Genomic DNA, 17,427 nt, shown 5'->3' with positions numbered 1-17,427 from the left:
TCATACACCAAAACTTTCAGTTGAAATGACTTCCTTTTTTTATATAACAAGTGGGTATTTTGATATAATAGGTGAAAAACTCCAGACTTGGCAGTGGAATAGCCACTGAATTAAAAAATCCAAGAATCAAATACCGTAAAAAGAGATTTCTATTTAAGCTCCGAAAAAGCTGTAGAAAGGGGAGGAGTAGTTATTCTGTCCCGTTGGAATTTTATTAAGTTATGCCAACTGAATCTGGTGAAGGGGTTAGAAGAAGAGAAAGGAGATGACACAGCAGTGGGATGTTGTTCTGGGCAGAGAAAGCAGCATGTAACTGCACGTTGGCAACAGTGAGAAGAGCTAACAAAGGGGACAGATTACTTGACAGGAGTACAGCGAGTTAGCAGATGAGTAGGAGGAGGTGGCATATGAGACGTAGGCTGGGGTGCAGTAGGAGAGATCCTTGGTGGTAAAGGTGAATAGCTTAAATTTAATGCAAAATACAATAAGGGCCGAGTGAAGCAAGTCCGGGAGCCCAAGATAACAGCTACAGAGCAGCATTTGGAGCTGTCTAAAGGATAGACAGACAAGGAGCCTTTAAGGGGGAGGTTATAAAAGTCACAAGAGAAAACACTCAAAATTTAGTCTTTTCTTTTTTTTTCTCTTAGAAATAAAAATATAAACGAGGATTTAGAGGCACCAGAGTTGTTTGTTTGTTGTTTGCTTGTTTCTGGTGTTTTCATAATTTGAATAAATAAGAGGAAAACAAAATGAAGGAACATCAAGTTCAGGCACTTCAGAAAGCCGAGCCTTATAACCAAATCCAAAGAGAAGAAAGGTACAAATTAGGGTAAGTAGGATCTTCAGTAAAAATGATAGGGGATAAAACTTTCTTGGCAACTTGTCAGTACTAAAGTGTTGAGGGAAGACACAGTAAAAAGACAGTAAAGAGAAACAGCAAAATAAGTAAAATACAATGATTTGTTATATCCTAAAAGCTTCAAACAGAAAGAATAATGTAAGATAGTGACAGGAATTAATCACGTAATGTGCTAAAATAATTTTCCAAACTACAAGTAAATCTCTAAGGATTCTTTGTGTTGAAATACAATTCTAGTTTTTTTCAACAGCTGATTTTTTTTTTTTTTACAATTAAGTTATATTTCAACTGTAGAAATTTTACTAAAAATTCTTAAGAATTCAGCCATTGTTCACTAAAACTTAATAATTTAAAGCAAATTTAGTAATGAAGACCTCATTGTACACTACACTTTTAAATTCGTTCCTAGCCCAATGTTATTTGAATGCTTAATAAATATTATTTGCCCTTAAGGCTGAGAAGCTGACATTTTAGCAAATTCACCACTTTTACCACTAGGTGGCGAAAAAGCCCAAGTAGTATCTGTTACCAAAGCTAATACTAGATTCCAAGTACTTTAACTAGACTTTCCACCAGGTGTCAACCAAGAGAGAGAAAAAATAGACTGAAATTTTCTCCACTCAAATACACAAATTCATAGTTTTATGCATAACCATCTAAACTCTCAAAAATAAATGGCCTGCCCATGAACTATCCAAATATTTTGCATATTTATATCCTCATATAATGCTGAGCCCATGATATTGCTTTGTCAACTAAAATCCAACTAAATAAAATCTCATTTCCTCCAAAAAAGAAAAACAGCAAGTCCAATGAGTTTAGTTTACTGTGACACATAGGTTCAACCTATCCAAATATATGGCACAAAAGAATCTAAAATGTTTTAGACGTGGACAGCCAAAACTCTTCAAAGTATACTTGGATATGTAAATCCAGATTGATATTTTTTCTTTCTATATTTCTCTAATAAGCAGATCTGTTGATTGCAAAAGTCTAGATAAGTTTGTGCTGTTACGCTTCAAATCTCAGTGTGATTTTATGAAAGCATTGCCATTTGTTACCAAAGCTTTCACAATAAAGAGACACAAGTACCTGCCTTTAAGATGTATTAGAATTATTTTGAACAATCCAAGATTGAAAATTAAAATTAGAGCTTTACAGAATTAAGCCCTGTTTATAAACCAAATCATGCTTTTTAAAAACCATGTTATGTGCTTCACTAATTTCTAACAAAGATTTTCCAATCTTCTTGTAAACACCACGTCAGCTAAAACACTATGTCATGCTGCCTCTTATAAGGTGGTACTTTTTTAGGCCGAACTCTATTCTTAATCCTCTGGGCACAGGAGTTATAATAATGTCATACCCTGCAGATCTAGCTGTAGGTGGTATCTTAAAAAGGACTTTTTCTTCCTTCGAGGAAGTGGTCAAGCCTGTCTTCCCTGTAGTGTCATCATGCAAACTTGGTTGTTTTTCGTTGCTATCTAGTTAACAGATGGAAGAGAAAGCAGTCGAGGAGAAAGCAAAACCTACTGATTAAATTATGCTTGCTTGTCTTCCTTGCTCTTTATAGTATTCTCTTTTAAGGTTCCTTTGGCCTCAAATGAGTTCATTTCCACCCTGCCTGCAAAGGCCTGTTTTGTATTGGGTTTTTGTTTGGGGGTTGTTATTTTTTCAAAAAAAATATCCAAGCCAAGAATGCTCTTGTCGGAGAACATTATTTCTTGTCTGGTTTTATTACCTTTTCTTTTGAAATTCGTTAGATTAAGCTCAGCAACCAGCCGCTTGCCCAACCGGTTATTCCCCTGCCCCCATCCCTCCTCGCACATCACTTTTTCCTCCTCCCGGCCAGGCAGCGGTCAAGACCCCGCCGTGCCCGTCAAGCACGCCTCGGGCCGGTCACGCAGCAGCTTAGCCTTACTTGGCTTTGCAAGCAGCGCCCCATCCAACCCTTGTCCCCCAGTGCCCCCCTCTGCCATTATCTTTAAATAGAGCGTGCTCGTGAGGGGCTCCGGACTGCTCGTCGAGGGTTTACGGTAGCCTGCCTACCAATAGGAGCCCACAATGAAGAGAAGTCAGGTTCAGCCTCCCGGCAGCCCCAGTGTCTTCTTCCCCAAGCTTTGCACCTACTGTACCCGCGAGCGAGGGAGCGAGCCCGGCGCGGGGGGGCGCGCAGGGAGGGCCGGCGGCTTCCCGGCGTGCGCATGCGCACCGGGGTTGTTTTTCACAAAGCTGCTCTTTAAGTGAGCTGGCAGCGCTCAGCCGCCCGTCTTTGTAAGGAGACCACTGAGGCCGGCAGGAGCGCGGAGCGGGAGCTTCTCTGCTGCCCTGACTTTTTAAGAAATCTCAATGAACTATTTGTAAGGAGTCACTGATCTTGCCTGTAAGCTTTTTCCACGGCAAAGACATCGATCGGTGTTACGTGAGGATCACATTTTATATGTGATCTTGACTTTTTTGTCTTACATTATATTTTTATAGATTTTGTTATAAACATGGTGCTGGGAAAGGTGAAGAGTTTGACGATAAGCTTTGACTGTCTTAATGACAGCAATGTCCCTGTGTATTCTAGTGGGGATACAGTCTCAGGAAGGGTAAATTTAGAAGTTACTGGGGAAATCAGAGTAAAATCTCTTAAAATTCATGCAAGAGGACATGCGAAAGTACGCTGGACCGAATCTAGAAACGCCGGCTCCAATACTGCCTATACCCAGAATTACACTGAAGAAGTAGAATATTTCAACCATAAAGACATCTTAATTGGACACGAAAGAGGTAAGTTTTTATATTATTCAGAAATCATTAATCCTGTTTTCTTTGGGAATGAACCTTGTAATTTTTCTGAATTAATATAATTCTACTCCTAGCATAACACGTAGCAGTTTGATAAAAGATGAGCAAAGTTGGAAGATCCGGATTCTCCTTGACATTCATCGTGTGTTAAGTCGTAGCGCATGCAGGCATCTGCAAAGTGACTGCAAACTGCACTTACTCAACTACCTCCATACCCGGCTTGGTCTGTGGCATACGCACTTGCCATCCGTTTGCACCTTACTTAAATTCTGCTTAAACTCGATTCACTAATTTCACTAATATGTTTTCAACTGAATTGCCAAAAGCTGCAGTCCAATGTTAGATTTTTTTCCCTTGTACTCTGCAACCTTAGATCTTAAAAAATAAGTTTCAATTAAGAAATGTAATAACATCTTTAAGTGGGTTAATAGGGGTATATCATTTTTAATATTGACACGCAAAAGACTTTAAAGGATTGATCATTGTTCTTTGATAAAGGGTTTCTGTGGCTTATTTTGACATATGGTATCAACACCCCACGTGTTTATCCCCTATTCTTTCCAGTTTCTTTAGAAATATATGTCAATCATTCTCTATTTTAAAGGGCATTATCTATCATTGTGATAGGTTTCAAATCAGTTTTAGAACCCATTTAGGGTAATTTACCTTTCCGAGCATCATGCTTAACTTTCAAGCGTGCATTCAATGAAACCCATGCCAGTCAAATGAAATTGAAAAGTATTCAGCACATTGGATTTGATTTTTGGTTGGAAAAGTGAGATGAAGGGTTGTCAAACGTTGAAGTGGTCCAGAGATTTCCAATCTATTGTTTAAATCGTTACATTGTGGAAATATAGAAGACTCTAAGCTTGTTTTTCTAAGTTTCCACCCTTTGTTAGAAGCGGTTCAATCCTGTTTCGGACCAGTTCTGGGGGGTGGTGAGGAGGGGCGCTTGTTCAGCTCTCAGCAGATTGGTTGCACGCGTCAGGTGGTGGCGATGACTTAATTCTTAGACCAAGAAGAATATAGTGTTAAAACTGGTTATGTAATTTTGCACTTCTCCTTTTTAATGCAATATTTATTTCAAATGTGGACTATTTTCAAAAAGTAGAGCACATTTTTACCTTCATTTTTAATATTAAAATATGCACATGCCTGAGGGAAGTGCTAATTGAACTAAAGCAAGTGTAGAAATGAAGGATGCTTTCAGTTACAGCAATGCACTATTTTTTAAAATATTAAGATGAGGTTAATTCTTTAGTTAGGTTTTCAGTTACACATAGGTAATTTGCATCCTGACATAATTTCTAGTTAATCTCCCCAAGCAGTTACGCTGATAAGAAGCGCTAATGCCTAATGACAGTCATTGTATTTGTTGAAAAGCAGACACACGAGTTTGTTTGCACCTTTCCGGATATTGCAGCTTTTTATAAAATGGAGAGAAGAAACAAAGGTTTTTTAATAGACTTTAGACTGTAGAATAACGACTTATGGGAACAAACACAGTTTTATTAGCTGCTCTATGGTTTCCTGGTAGAATAAACTATGTGCCTTGTAACCCCACGAAACACCCCTCAATCCCTGCGAAGCGTGGACGCGCGCTTAGCCTGGAATAGTTTCAATGACTTGAAACTGGGACCTCTCAAACTAGCCTGGTAATTGAGACCCCGCCCCGGGCGGCCCGCGATAGGCGGAGCCGCGTTTGTTAGCCTGTTGCTAAGGCGATGCCAGGCTCTGATTGGATTGGGCGCGGGCGGGTGGGGAGAGTGGGTCGTGCCGGTTGGGGCGAGGCTTGGAACCGGTGTGCGCCGGTAGAGGCTCCTCCGGAGCGGTCGCCTCCGCCCCTACCGCGTCCCTTCCCGGGGCTTCCGGAGGTGCCCGTGTCACATCACGCTCTGTCGCCCCACCGTGGCCTGTTCGGGACCCCGAAATAAATTCTTTCAGATGTCAGAAGTGTAGATGAGAGAAGCTCCTGCTGGCTTTACAGGTGCCGAATGGCCCTGGGCGCAACTTCAGCGGACAGTGCTATTCAGAGGGTTCGCAGGCCCCCATTTTCCTATTTTTACGAGTGGAAGATGTCAGGTGTCTTCTGTGAAAGTTTCTCTCTTAACTAAAACAAAGGGTGTCCCCCGACCTGTGTAGGCATCTGGCCGGCTACCTTGACTGGACCTGAGGGAGAGCGCAAGGCAGGGCAGAAGGGAAGGAAAAGGGATGGTAACATCAAAAGCTGGGTGGGGGCCTCGGCCAGTATTCCCTCCCCCCACCCATTGTTTCCTGTCCCGTGCCCCCCCCCACCCCCCCCGCCCCAGTTTTCCTCACAGCGACGGTAAAGGTGTCGGGGTGGCCCGAGCCAGATCGAACCGGTCGCCGGCTGGGGCGTGTAAAGCGGAAGCGCGCGGCTCGGTGGCCCCGCCCAGGTCCAGCAGGCTAGGCTGCGCGGGCGCGCGCGCGGGGCGGCGACGTATGCCGTATGTATAGCGGGGCGCGCGGGCGGCGGCGCGCCGGCTGGGATCTGCTCGCGCCGGTTTAGGCCGGTCCTCTCCTGCTCCGGTCTAGTTCTTGATTGACAGCCCGGCAGTTGTTTACCGCGGCGCGGCCGCCGCCGCTCGCGCAGCGAGACTGCTGAGCTGGCACAAAAAGGGAGCGAGACGGGAAGAAAGGGAAAGGGAGGCAAACTCGGGGTGCTTTCGAGGACAGCGAATTTCAGCGGCCCCGCTCACCAGCCAGTTCTTGGTGCTGAAATCCGTTCCTAGGTTTTGCACAGCGGACGAGGAAAATAGTACTAAGATAAAGGCGCATCATCGTGGGTTTTGGATAAAAGGTCTGCATAGAGGCGCATTTTCCTTTTTCCTAAGGGAAGCGTCACGTTTTTGGTGTATACTCGGTACTTTGGTGAGGGAAAGTTAAAGGTAATGGCCCTTTCGTCAGCTTTCAAGATAAAGGGCTGCTAATGATAAATATTTCTACACCGAGAAAATTACATAATTAAGACATTTATGCAATTATGTAGTCAGAACACTTAAAAGAAATCATTTTAAAAATCCAGAATCCCCCCCCCCCCGCATTTTTCTTTCGTTAATATATTTTGGAGACATTTTTTAAATAATCTAGTTGACCAAAAGAAATTGGTATCTGAAATGAAAGGTTATCCCTTTTTTTCAAGCAATTGGCAATAACCTAGTTAGACTACATATATCAAGGATGTGGGACAGACAGACAGTGTTGTTGCCCAGTTAGGCACCGTTTAAATCTGAGATATATTTTTTACATATGTGCAAAATTTTAGCTGTTGTTAGGACAGACTGGTTATTGTCATTTTAGGTTCAATAAAGAATTTATATTTTTAACTATGAAACTGACATTAAAATCACTGAAGTGGGGTTTTTTTTTTAGCTCCAACATCTATTTGACAGAAAGTCTTCTAATGGTTTATAATTGTAATATTCACATTTGTATCAACTAATATTTTTAAAGGCTTACGTGAACAGTTTTCATTTTATATAGTCTTATATATAAGACTATATATCAATTTATCAAAATTCAAGGAAATAATTGGAGAGACAGATAACATCTTAGCATGAGATTTGAGAGCTGAATCTTTAGTTCAGCATTTTACTCCATTAGATACAGAGGCCTATAGTCCAGGTCATTTTCCATTAAAGGACACCCACGGGGTCTAAGTATTAATTATCCCCATTTTACAGATGAGGCCACTGAAGACCCAGGATTTTTATTTTACCCAGAGAAGTAATGAAGTTGAAATTAGAACGTAGATCTCTCAGACCCTAAAACTTGTAGACTTAATTATGTGACCATGCCACCCTGAAGAGTGTGTAAAGGTTTAATAACAGGTTTTTTTGTTTTCTCTTTCTGTGTTTTAGATGATGATAATTCCGAAGAAGGCTCCAACACTATTCCTTCAGGAAGGCATGAATATGCATTCAGCTTCGAGCTTCCACAGACGTAAGTATTAGAAGTAACAGGCACTTTTCATAGACATCCATTCTTTTAGAATTAAAATTCTAAGTTTCAATATTTTTAGTTAAAAAAAAAAAACCCTTTTCATTACTGAATCTTGCTAAAGGAAAACGATATACTAAAAAAAGCTGTTTTATAATGTAGTGTGGCAAAATTATAGAAAGCAAAGCTTAATTCTTAGTACTTTGCCTCAAGATTTATGAGGTTTTTAAAACTTGAATAGTCTTTCATTTCACACGAGTGAACTGAAAGGTGCTAGTCAAATAATTAAGCACTGTATGCTTAGTTTATCATCAGTTAGCATTAACAGAAAAGGTAAAACATATCAAGTCTCTCATAAGAAATTTATAAAAATTCGGTAGTCTATCTTCCAACAGCAGTAAACTAAGAACACAAACATAAGTAGGAATATCTCATCGTTAGGAGTGATGTTCTTTGGCTCTGAATTCAGTAGCTTCTGTGTAAAGAGCTATTGAGAAGGTCACACAAGAGATTATGACCTGGACTTTAAAGGAAACATCCATCCTAGATACCTTAATGTAAGGCTTGGGATGTAATAGGAAAGGAAGAAAGAAAATGGTATAGACTTAGTGTGATAAAAGATTCTTAGAAGAGATGATAATTTTTTTTAAACAATGCCTTTAGCAGATATCTTGATATGCAAAGTGGCACTTACGCTTATTTTGCAGGATAAACTTGCATTACAGAAGAATTTATTAAGTGCCAAATGTACATAATTCTATATTTTTGTTAATTCTAGTACTACGAGTTGTTTTCTGTGGATGGAGTTTATAAATGGTATTTTTCAGTATTCTATTTACCATATTACTTAAGAACATCATTTAAAATATGATGCCCTAATCTACGTTCTGAGAGAAATATTTTTAGTCTGTGAATGCAATAAGGCTAATACTGGGCCTGAATATTTTCAAAGGATGGAAGTAATTTAATATATAATTTTAAATTCTACCTGTAAAGCATTCATTTAAAATAAACTCTAGAAGACTAGCAAAAGACTGCATTTTATTTCCCCCTGCTATACAAGTTAATTCAAGAGTCTAAAATGCCACAAAAAAAAAAAATTGTAAAAACACTACTACTTCTCATACTAATCTAAGTTAGCACTCTACCTTGTAAATAACTGAACATTGGCATTTTTCTAATGAAATTATGAAAAAGAGACTAAACTCACTAAAATAAAATCTTTCATGAGTAATAAAATCTGGCAAAGTTGCAGGTTCTGATTCCCTTGGACTTTGTGAAATGTGAAATTTTTGAAACTATAATGACTATTCTAGGCCTTTTCTAGACCTTCTTAATTAATTGCTATAAAAAGAGATGATAATTCCTAACAAAAAAATAGTAGAGCACTGTAGGGAATTTGGTCTGAATGTTTAGCCAGTGTCTGTAACGTCTCAATAGAAATAGTTAAACCATTCTTAGCTTTACTTTTAAATTAAATTCTTGACCTTTTCAAGAATTGTTCATTTTCAGATTTTCATAATTTTGCCACCAACATTAAAAGCAGCTTCTTTGTTTAAAGGGATTGTATTCTTCTGGCTTTTTAAAGCAAAATTTCTACATTTACCTACTATTGGTACTTGGAAACAAGTTTTTTCCCCAACGACTATCCCTTTGGAAAATTTTTAAATTATGTGTTTGATACCTCACTGATATATAAACAGTACAATACATAAACAGTACAATATATTAACACTTCTATGCTGACCTACTGTATAATTACTTGAAAGAGGTGTAAGATTAATATATTGACCTTTATATTTTGCACAGACCACTTGCTACCTCATTTGAAGGCCGACATGGCAGTGTGCGCTATTGGGTGAAAGCCGAATTGCACAGGCCTTGGCTTCTACCAGTAAAATTAAAGAAGGAATTTACAGTCTTTGAGCATATAGATATCAACACTCCTTCATTACTGGTAAGAACTGACTGAATTCTTCATTCTTTGTTTTTGGCATATCAATACTAAAGAATAATCACCTAAACTGTAATTTTATAATTTTAAAATAGTGGTTTTATTTTAAAATTCCATAAATACTAATTTTTAAAAAAATAACAGTCAAGGACACACAAACTCATGAAGAATATGATCATATTTTTTGATACTGTGATAACATTAAATTTTAAGAGCAAGACCAGTATATGGTATGAAATATCTCTTACTCAGAAGAAAACAGCAGTAACAAAAAAATAAATCTGTTCCCTGGATAATTTTAGTAGATGAGGAACAGTAGTATTTATTATTATGAGACAATATCATTTAATTTGAAAATATCATAATGTAAAATTTATATTGCTTTGCATTATTCCATGTAGGGATGTCAAACGATGGGGAGATTATCACTTTCATGAAAAAACTTAATTTCATCTTAAAAGAAATCCTTTTTAATTGTATCTTTTCACAAGATTCAAATTTGACTTCAAAAACATTAATTGGTTTAAACAAATGATAACATCTTTAAGCAAATACAAATTAATTTTTTAAATGTGCAGTTTTCCCTTTTTTATATGTTGATTTTCACATTCTCAGAGAAAGATGTTAGCATTTGGGATTTATAACCAAGTTGCTTTCCAAGCTGCATTTTTATTTAAGGCAGTTTAAATGTAATGTGGAAAGGGTTTTTTTGGTTTGGTTGGTTGGTTGGTTTTTAATTAGCATATATATATGTGTGTGTATATATATGTATGTGTATATATACACATATATATATATAAATAGTGTGGGCTAAACTATGTTTATGGGATATGGTATTAAGTAAGCCCTGTACCCTTTTTTCTTTAATTGAACAGAAACTTATATATAAAAACAAAAATAATATAATTTAGAGCCATTTGTTAGTTACAAAAAAAAAGGATATATTTGGCCACCAACAAAAAGGAGCACTGTTTTAATTTTAAATTCTCCTAGAATTTAGATTGTGTTTTAAAACATTTTATTACTCTCCCTACTCATACATTGATCTTTTTTTTCTAAATTTATTTCTTACAGTCACCCCAAGCAGGCACAAAAGAAAAGACTCTCTGTTGCTGGTTTTGTACCTCAGGCCCAATATCCTTAAGTGCCAAAATCGAAAGGAAGGGCTATACCCCAGGTATGTATGAAGTGGATTCCCACAAAAAACAATCCTTTTTCACTTAACTTTTGTGTTTAAATTTATAACATTTCTACTAAATGCAAACATGAAACAGCATTCTTTGGTAAAATAACATAAGTTGTGCTTATCCAGTTTTCTTTCATAAATTTGAATGTAGTCTCCTTTTTTATTTATTTTTTATTGATTTTTTTTTTTTAGAGAGAAACCTCAATTTGTTGTTTCACTTATTTATGCATTCATTGGTTGCTTCTTGTATGTGCCCTGACTGGGGCTTGAACCCATAACCTTGTGTTGGGACAACGCTCTAACCAACTGAGCTACCCGACCGGGGCCTCTTTTAAAGAGCTACTGTAAACATATAGTTCATTTTTATAACTCTAAATTAGTTGCCACTCTTAGAACAGTTTTTCATCTATGTAGTCTGCTGAACTTTCCAGTGTTAGCCAGAGAATCTACATGGGGGGTTTGATTTTGTTTTGTTAACAGGTTTTTTTGTGTGTGTGTGTTTCCCCTCTAGGTGAATCAATTCAGATATTTGCTGAGATTGAGAACTGCTCTTCCCGAATGGTGGTGCCAAAAGCAGCCATTTACCAAACACAGGCCTTCTATGCCAAAGGGAAAATGAAGGAAGTAAAACAGCTTGTGGCTAACTTGCGTGGGGAATCCTTATCATCTGGAAAGACAGAGACATGGAATGGCAAGTTGCTGAAAATTCCACCTGTTTCTCCGTCTATCCTCGACTGTAGTATAATCCGTGTGGAATATTCACTAATGGTACGTATAAATTTAAGGGGTTTTATTTAAGTCTTAAGGTCATGAGGATATCATTTTGTCTTACATCCAGGATTTGATTTTCATATTCCATATGTGATATATAAAAAGAAATATAAATCCTTATATAGTTTTAATTGTAATTATTAATTTTACCTTATATGTATGTAAATGTACAATACAGTATTATACATGATGGACAAACTTTTTTTGTATATCATGCATATAAATAAAAAATTAAGTAAATGAGGACTTCAGACAACATTAAAACTGGGTTATTAGTTTTTAAAAAGGAAATAGTACTTGGCATTTTTAAAACTATCATCTCTTTTTACTGTTTAGGTATATGTGGATATTCCTGGAGCTATGGATTTATTTCTTAATTTGCCTCTTGTCATCGGCACCATTCCTCTACATCCATTTGGTAGCAGAACCTCAAGTGTAAGCAGTCAGTGTAGCATGAATATGAACTGGCTCGGTTTATCCCTACCTGAAAGACCTGAAGGTAATTTGATACAATGCATATCTAACTTTTTAAATCTTTTATTATTTTCAAGAATATAATTTTACTACTTATGTTTTACGATTAAACTTTTGTCTATACATAAAAAGACTATATGTGCCCCTAATGTTAAATTTAAAACATGTATCCCCCTAGTTTTGAACACAAAACAAATTATTATTATTTTACCTTGATATTTCTTTTTAATACCTACTATTCTGTGTATTTTGACATGCATAAGAACATGCTGTTCGAATTGCGTGTATCTTTTTCCTTCAGCACCACCCAGCTATGCAGAAGTGGTCACAGAGGAACAAAGGCGGAACAATCTTGCTCCAGTGAGTGCCTGTGATGACTTTGAAAGAGCGTTTCAAGGACCACTGTTTGCTTATATCCAGGAGTTTCGGTTCTTGCCTCCACCTCTTTATTCAGAGGTAAGCACCAACTCCTCAAGTATAAAATGGGCTGGCTGTCTTACATTGCAGACTTTTCAAAAATACAATTAGATTCTTACTATCATGATAATAGAAAAACATAATTTAAAACCATAGATTAAAGGTTAGATTAGGTTTGTCAATATTTACTAAGTATGACCCAGAAGTAGGACTGTTCACTTCTATTATTGGGGAAATAAAAATAATGATCTCACCTCATGCTTTCAAAATGCTAAAGTAATTGTGTGTGTGTGTGTATATATATATATTTTTTAAGTATATCTTTATTGATTTCAGAGAGATGAAGGGAGAGCGAGACAGAAATAGAAACACCAATGATGAAAGAGTCGTCATTGATTGGCTGCCTCCTGCACACCCCCGACTGGGGATCGAGCCCTCAACCTGGGCATGTGCCCTGACCAGGAATCAAACCATGATCTCCTGGATCCTAGGTTGATACTCAACCACTGGTGGGCAATTCTGGCGTATTTTAACATTCTCAGCCATGAGGGAAAATAGCATACTTGCAATAACATCTTAAACAACATTCCTACACTGTTAGATTATTTTTATTCCTCTCATATTGATGGCAGCTAAGCCCTTATGTGAATAAAATACGGCCTTTTTTTGGGAGGAGCTCGTAGTCTGGTGAGAAAAACAAACTTAGAAGCAAAATATTACATAACAATGAGAAAGTAATGCGCAGTTCATTTGAGGATCAGCTTATTGGGCCTTGGGAATCCCTGAGAAAGATGATTAAAAGTAGTGCTGAGGTGTAGTAGTTCAGGCATGAAGAACAGCATGTGAAAAGGCAAGTAAGTGGGAGCGGGTGGGGGATGCAGCAATTTCAATTCCAGGATGCTTCAGAACGCGTGTATGCATAATACACATTTTGAGGGGCTTTAAAGTCAGCCTTGATACCAATATAATACCAAATAATTTTGTAAATCACTACAATTAGCTTTTTCCTTTGGTTCCTGTAATTTAGACAGGTATTTTACAGTGAAATATTACTACCAAGTAAGACATAAAAGGGATTGTTGTACTCTTCAACAAATTGTTCTCCCCACCTTCTACCCCCAACACCATGACGAAAGAGTCAACTTTCCTTTGGATGTAGCTAATATGAGATGCACTTTATTCATTGATTATAGGATATTCACAGTCTGTCCTTGCAAATTCTTGATTAGACATAATTTTTCTATCCAACTATTCCTATTCATAAAATTTTCTATTAGATGCTAAAAATGTTCTCCCACTTGTTGCAGATTTTCTTATCACATTTTTATTCAGACATTTCAGACATTTCTGACTTGCTTATTAAGTCAGTTGTTTCTCATTGGGTCTGAGGCTTCTTCACTGTCCAGGCATTTTAAAAGAATGGCAGTCTGAATATCCACTTTTAAGTAATTTGTCTTAAAATTCTAACTACTTTTTAAAATGAACTAAAGAGCCCGGCCGGGCGTGGCTCAGCGGTTGAGCGTGGACCTAGGATCCAGGCAATCGGGGTTCGATTCCCGGTCAGGGCACATGCCCAGGTTGCGGGCTCAATCAATGACTCTCTCATCATTGATGTTTCTATCTCTCTCTCCCTCTCCTTTCCTCTCTCTGAAATCAATAAAGATATATAAAAAATAAAATAAAATGAACTAAAGATAATTAAGAGAATTAAAAATCTTTAAAACCCTAAATTGGTTCAGATTGTGGTTTAATTAACTTCTAGCCACATCAAGGGGGGCTCAAAATGCTATTTTAAATTTTTACTTTTTTTTCTATAAAGGATAGTCATTAAAAGAAAGAAAAGTTATTTAGCTTTTTATTCTTCAAAAATGTGTTTTACCTAAAGGGTCTGAGGTACTTTGGATTGTCCCACATGTAAATACAAGTAAAACAAGTAATACATTTCAGTAAAGGAAATGTATTAAACCAACAACTTGCCTTCCTGTGCCCTTTCTCTTCGTACCTGAGAAGCGACGAAAGTACATTCACTTTTATTAAATGTATGTATGTACATGAAAGTCACTCCAGGAACAGAGAAGGTCTGATGGGTTCAGCATTACTATTTCTTGGTACACACTATTCCTGGGCCCTTTCTAAGCTTTTATACCCACTAGTTAACTACCTCACATAGCACCAAGAACATTTTTTACATAACTGCATTCTTCCTAAAGCATACAGAAGAGATGAGTTAACTTTTTTATAAAAAGATGAAAGGAATACGAGAAGAGATCATTACTAAAAAGATGTTTTCCATTGTGTATTTGAGTCTTAAGTACTTGTAAAACTTAAGTGCTGAGTAAAAGTCCATTCAATGATAAAATTTAACTATTAGCTTTAGTGAAAGAACTATTCAGGCATATTTTTATGACTTATATTGTTAATGTAGTAATTGCATATCAAGCACTTTATAGATAATACTAGTACCGTTTCCTCCCCATACTAGCTGTGTATGTTCTTTCTAATTAGATTTCTCAACTAATACTCAAAATCTTAGTCATTTGCTACATTCTTACTAGACTTTATCAAATAACTTAATTTTTTTTCTCTTTCTAGATTGATCCAAATCCTGATCAGTCGGCAGATGATAGACCATCCTGCCCCTCTCGTTGAAGAAACACATGGTTAAATCAAGTTGATGTGGATTCCGAACTGTATCTCTTCCGGCTGAGGACAGAGAAGTATCTTGGAGACACGTTTTCAGAGGAAGTGGAATTGCTTTTGCCCAGAAAAATGGCAAATACATGAAACAACCAGTGATCAAGCTTTAGAGGCCTATGGCAACATTCTGGGACTGCTCCAACATGCTTGAAGATCTAAGCTTTTCTTCTTTAAAACTGGCACATACCAAGAGCAGTCTTCTAAGCCTATGGTCATACGTGTCAAGACACCACGTTATAAAGAGGGATGGTTTCCTTCTTTTGATTTGAAAATTTGCACATGCTCAATGCTTACATTGTGCAGTTCAATGTCACTACAGCTTTTTTTTTTTTCCATTTATGCCAGACTCTTGATACTCTTATAAAACTTGTTTGTGGTCAGCACAACAAGAAACAAAAGAAAGCTTTGAAAAAAACTTTAACATGAAAAAAAACGCACTGACATTTTTTTTTTTAATTTAATATAGCCTGGACTTTACCTGCGTATGCACATGCTCAGAATTGTCCTACTAGGCTGACCATGTATCACCTCTTCAGCTTGGATCCTATCGTGGATTTATTTACAAACATCAAATGCCTTCAAGCCAATCCTTCTTGCTGTATGTTTTGCAGCCTACTGTAGTAGATACGCAACAGATATGTGGGAGAAGAGATGAGAGGAGGAAGCTAATGACTTTGTCAAGATTGTATACCTTCTTGGTTTCTTTTAAGAATTTGTTGCCTTTCTACTATTACAGCAAAGCAGCATTTTGTTACTGACTGCCTAAAATCACTTAATCTCAGGTGAACGCATCACTTGCCAAACTGTTGGAATGCTATTTTGTGTTTTGTTGCACTGTTGAGTTTTTTTTTCGTTTGTTTGGTTGGCTTTTTGGAGAGGGAAATTTGGAAGAGGGACATACACAAAAGTGATAACCCACCCGCATTCCCTTTTTATCATTACATATAAAAAGAAACTAGAAGAGCTAAGAATGAAGTAAAGAAAGGCAGTATGGCAGGCACCAGCAAAGAGTTAAGGGCTGTTGCTCTTAAAAATTATTGTTATTTTTATTGTTTTAAAAGTATGGAAGTTTTCCAGTCATGAGAAAGGAGGAGAAAATGCATTTATTTTTATACAGAGTTACTTAATTACCTCCAAACACATATGTTGGAAATCATTTTTGCTGGTGCAGAAAATTTTAATGAGCAGGAACATATATATATGTATATATCTCACACACACACACATATATATATATATGTTCAGGTTATGATTAGCTCAATTTATACATTTCTTATCCTGCTCAAGCTTGACAGAGCTTGAAAACCCAAGTTTATTCTAAAAGTGTATAACTTCAAAATTATAAATACTAGAATATATGCTGGAATAATAAATGTTTTATATTTTTGTGGGGGGTTTTTAATGGAAGTATTTTTTTCCATTACCTAAAGAACATTTTGCTAAACATGAGAAGTCACTGACTTTAAGTATATGTAGATAAGATAGAGGAAAATTATTACATCAGTAAATTATAGTGTATGTTAAAGATAACTTACAGTTGGCTTATAACAAATATACCAGCATTCATGATGACACCTAAAACGGCATTTTCTGAGATACCAAGTGTACTGATTGTCTTATTTTAGAAGGAATTCAGCTCTGATGTTTTTAATGAAAATCAGCATCTCTGATGTTACAACATATGTGTTGAATGGGTGTTACATCTATCCTGCCATTTAACCCCACAGTTAATAAGATGACTGAAAATAATAGTAACTCTGGCCTGGTGCTTGACCTGGTTAAATACTGTCTTAAAGCTTCATACAAAACAAATAGGCTTTTCCATAAGTGGCCTTTAAGAAAACATGGAAGACAATTCATGTTTGAAAAATGCTGACAGGGTGAAGAAAGCCCAGTGTAAAAATGAATCACGTTTTAAGTGATTCAGTTAAAGGGTTTGGGCTCCCGTAGCAAATTAATACTAGATAATAAGGAAATGGGGGTGAAATATTTTTCTATTAAATCATTTTGTGAATGTCCCCCTCAAAAAAGCTAATGGAATATTTGGCATAAAGGGCATTTGGTGGTTTTATTTTTGTTTGGGGGGGATTGTCAGAAAATCCCTTTTCTTTTTTATGTCTAACTTCTAGGGAACAATTGTTGATATGCATAGTATTGGAATACTTATCACATATACTCATAAATAACACATGAGAGCAAGAATGACCAATATTCTGGTAATTGGCACTGGGTCACGAAATAAAATGTGATAAAATTTTAAGTATATAAAACTTTATAAAATAAAGTTTTATTTTCCCCATTAAAGTATTTCTTTAT

General features: G+C 36.8%; 1 protein-coding gene across 1 annotated transcript; it reads left to right on the top strand.

The window, feature by feature from the left end:
* Positions 1-3,076: 3,076 nt before the first annotated feature.
* Positions 3,077-16,209, top strand: ARRDC3 (arrestin domain containing 3). The gene is made up of 8 exons (XM_016216188.2): positions 3,077-3,634; positions 7,534-7,615; positions 9,422-9,569; positions 10,641-10,743; positions 11,264-11,520; positions 11,860-12,022; positions 12,299-12,453; positions 15,007-16,209. The coding sequence occupies exons 1-8, from the start codon at positions 3,355-3,357 to the stop codon at positions 15,061-15,063; spliced, it is 1,245 nt and encodes a 414-aa protein (XP_016071674.1). The 5' UTR covers positions 3,077-3,354; the 3' UTR covers positions 15,064-16,209.
* The last annotated feature ends 1,218 nt before the right edge of the window (positions 16,210-17,427 follow it).

Source organism: Miniopterus natalensis, chromosome 3 (assembly GCF_054644295.1).
Source record: "Miniopterus natalensis isolate mMinNat1 chromosome 3, mMinNat1.hap1, whole genome shotgun sequence".
Classification (NCBI taxonomy): Eukaryota; Metazoa; Chordata; class Mammalia; order Chiroptera; family Miniopteridae; genus Miniopterus; species Miniopterus natalensis.
Note: the sequence above shows the minus strand (reverse complement) of the source record. Positions and strands in the feature narration are given on the sequence as shown.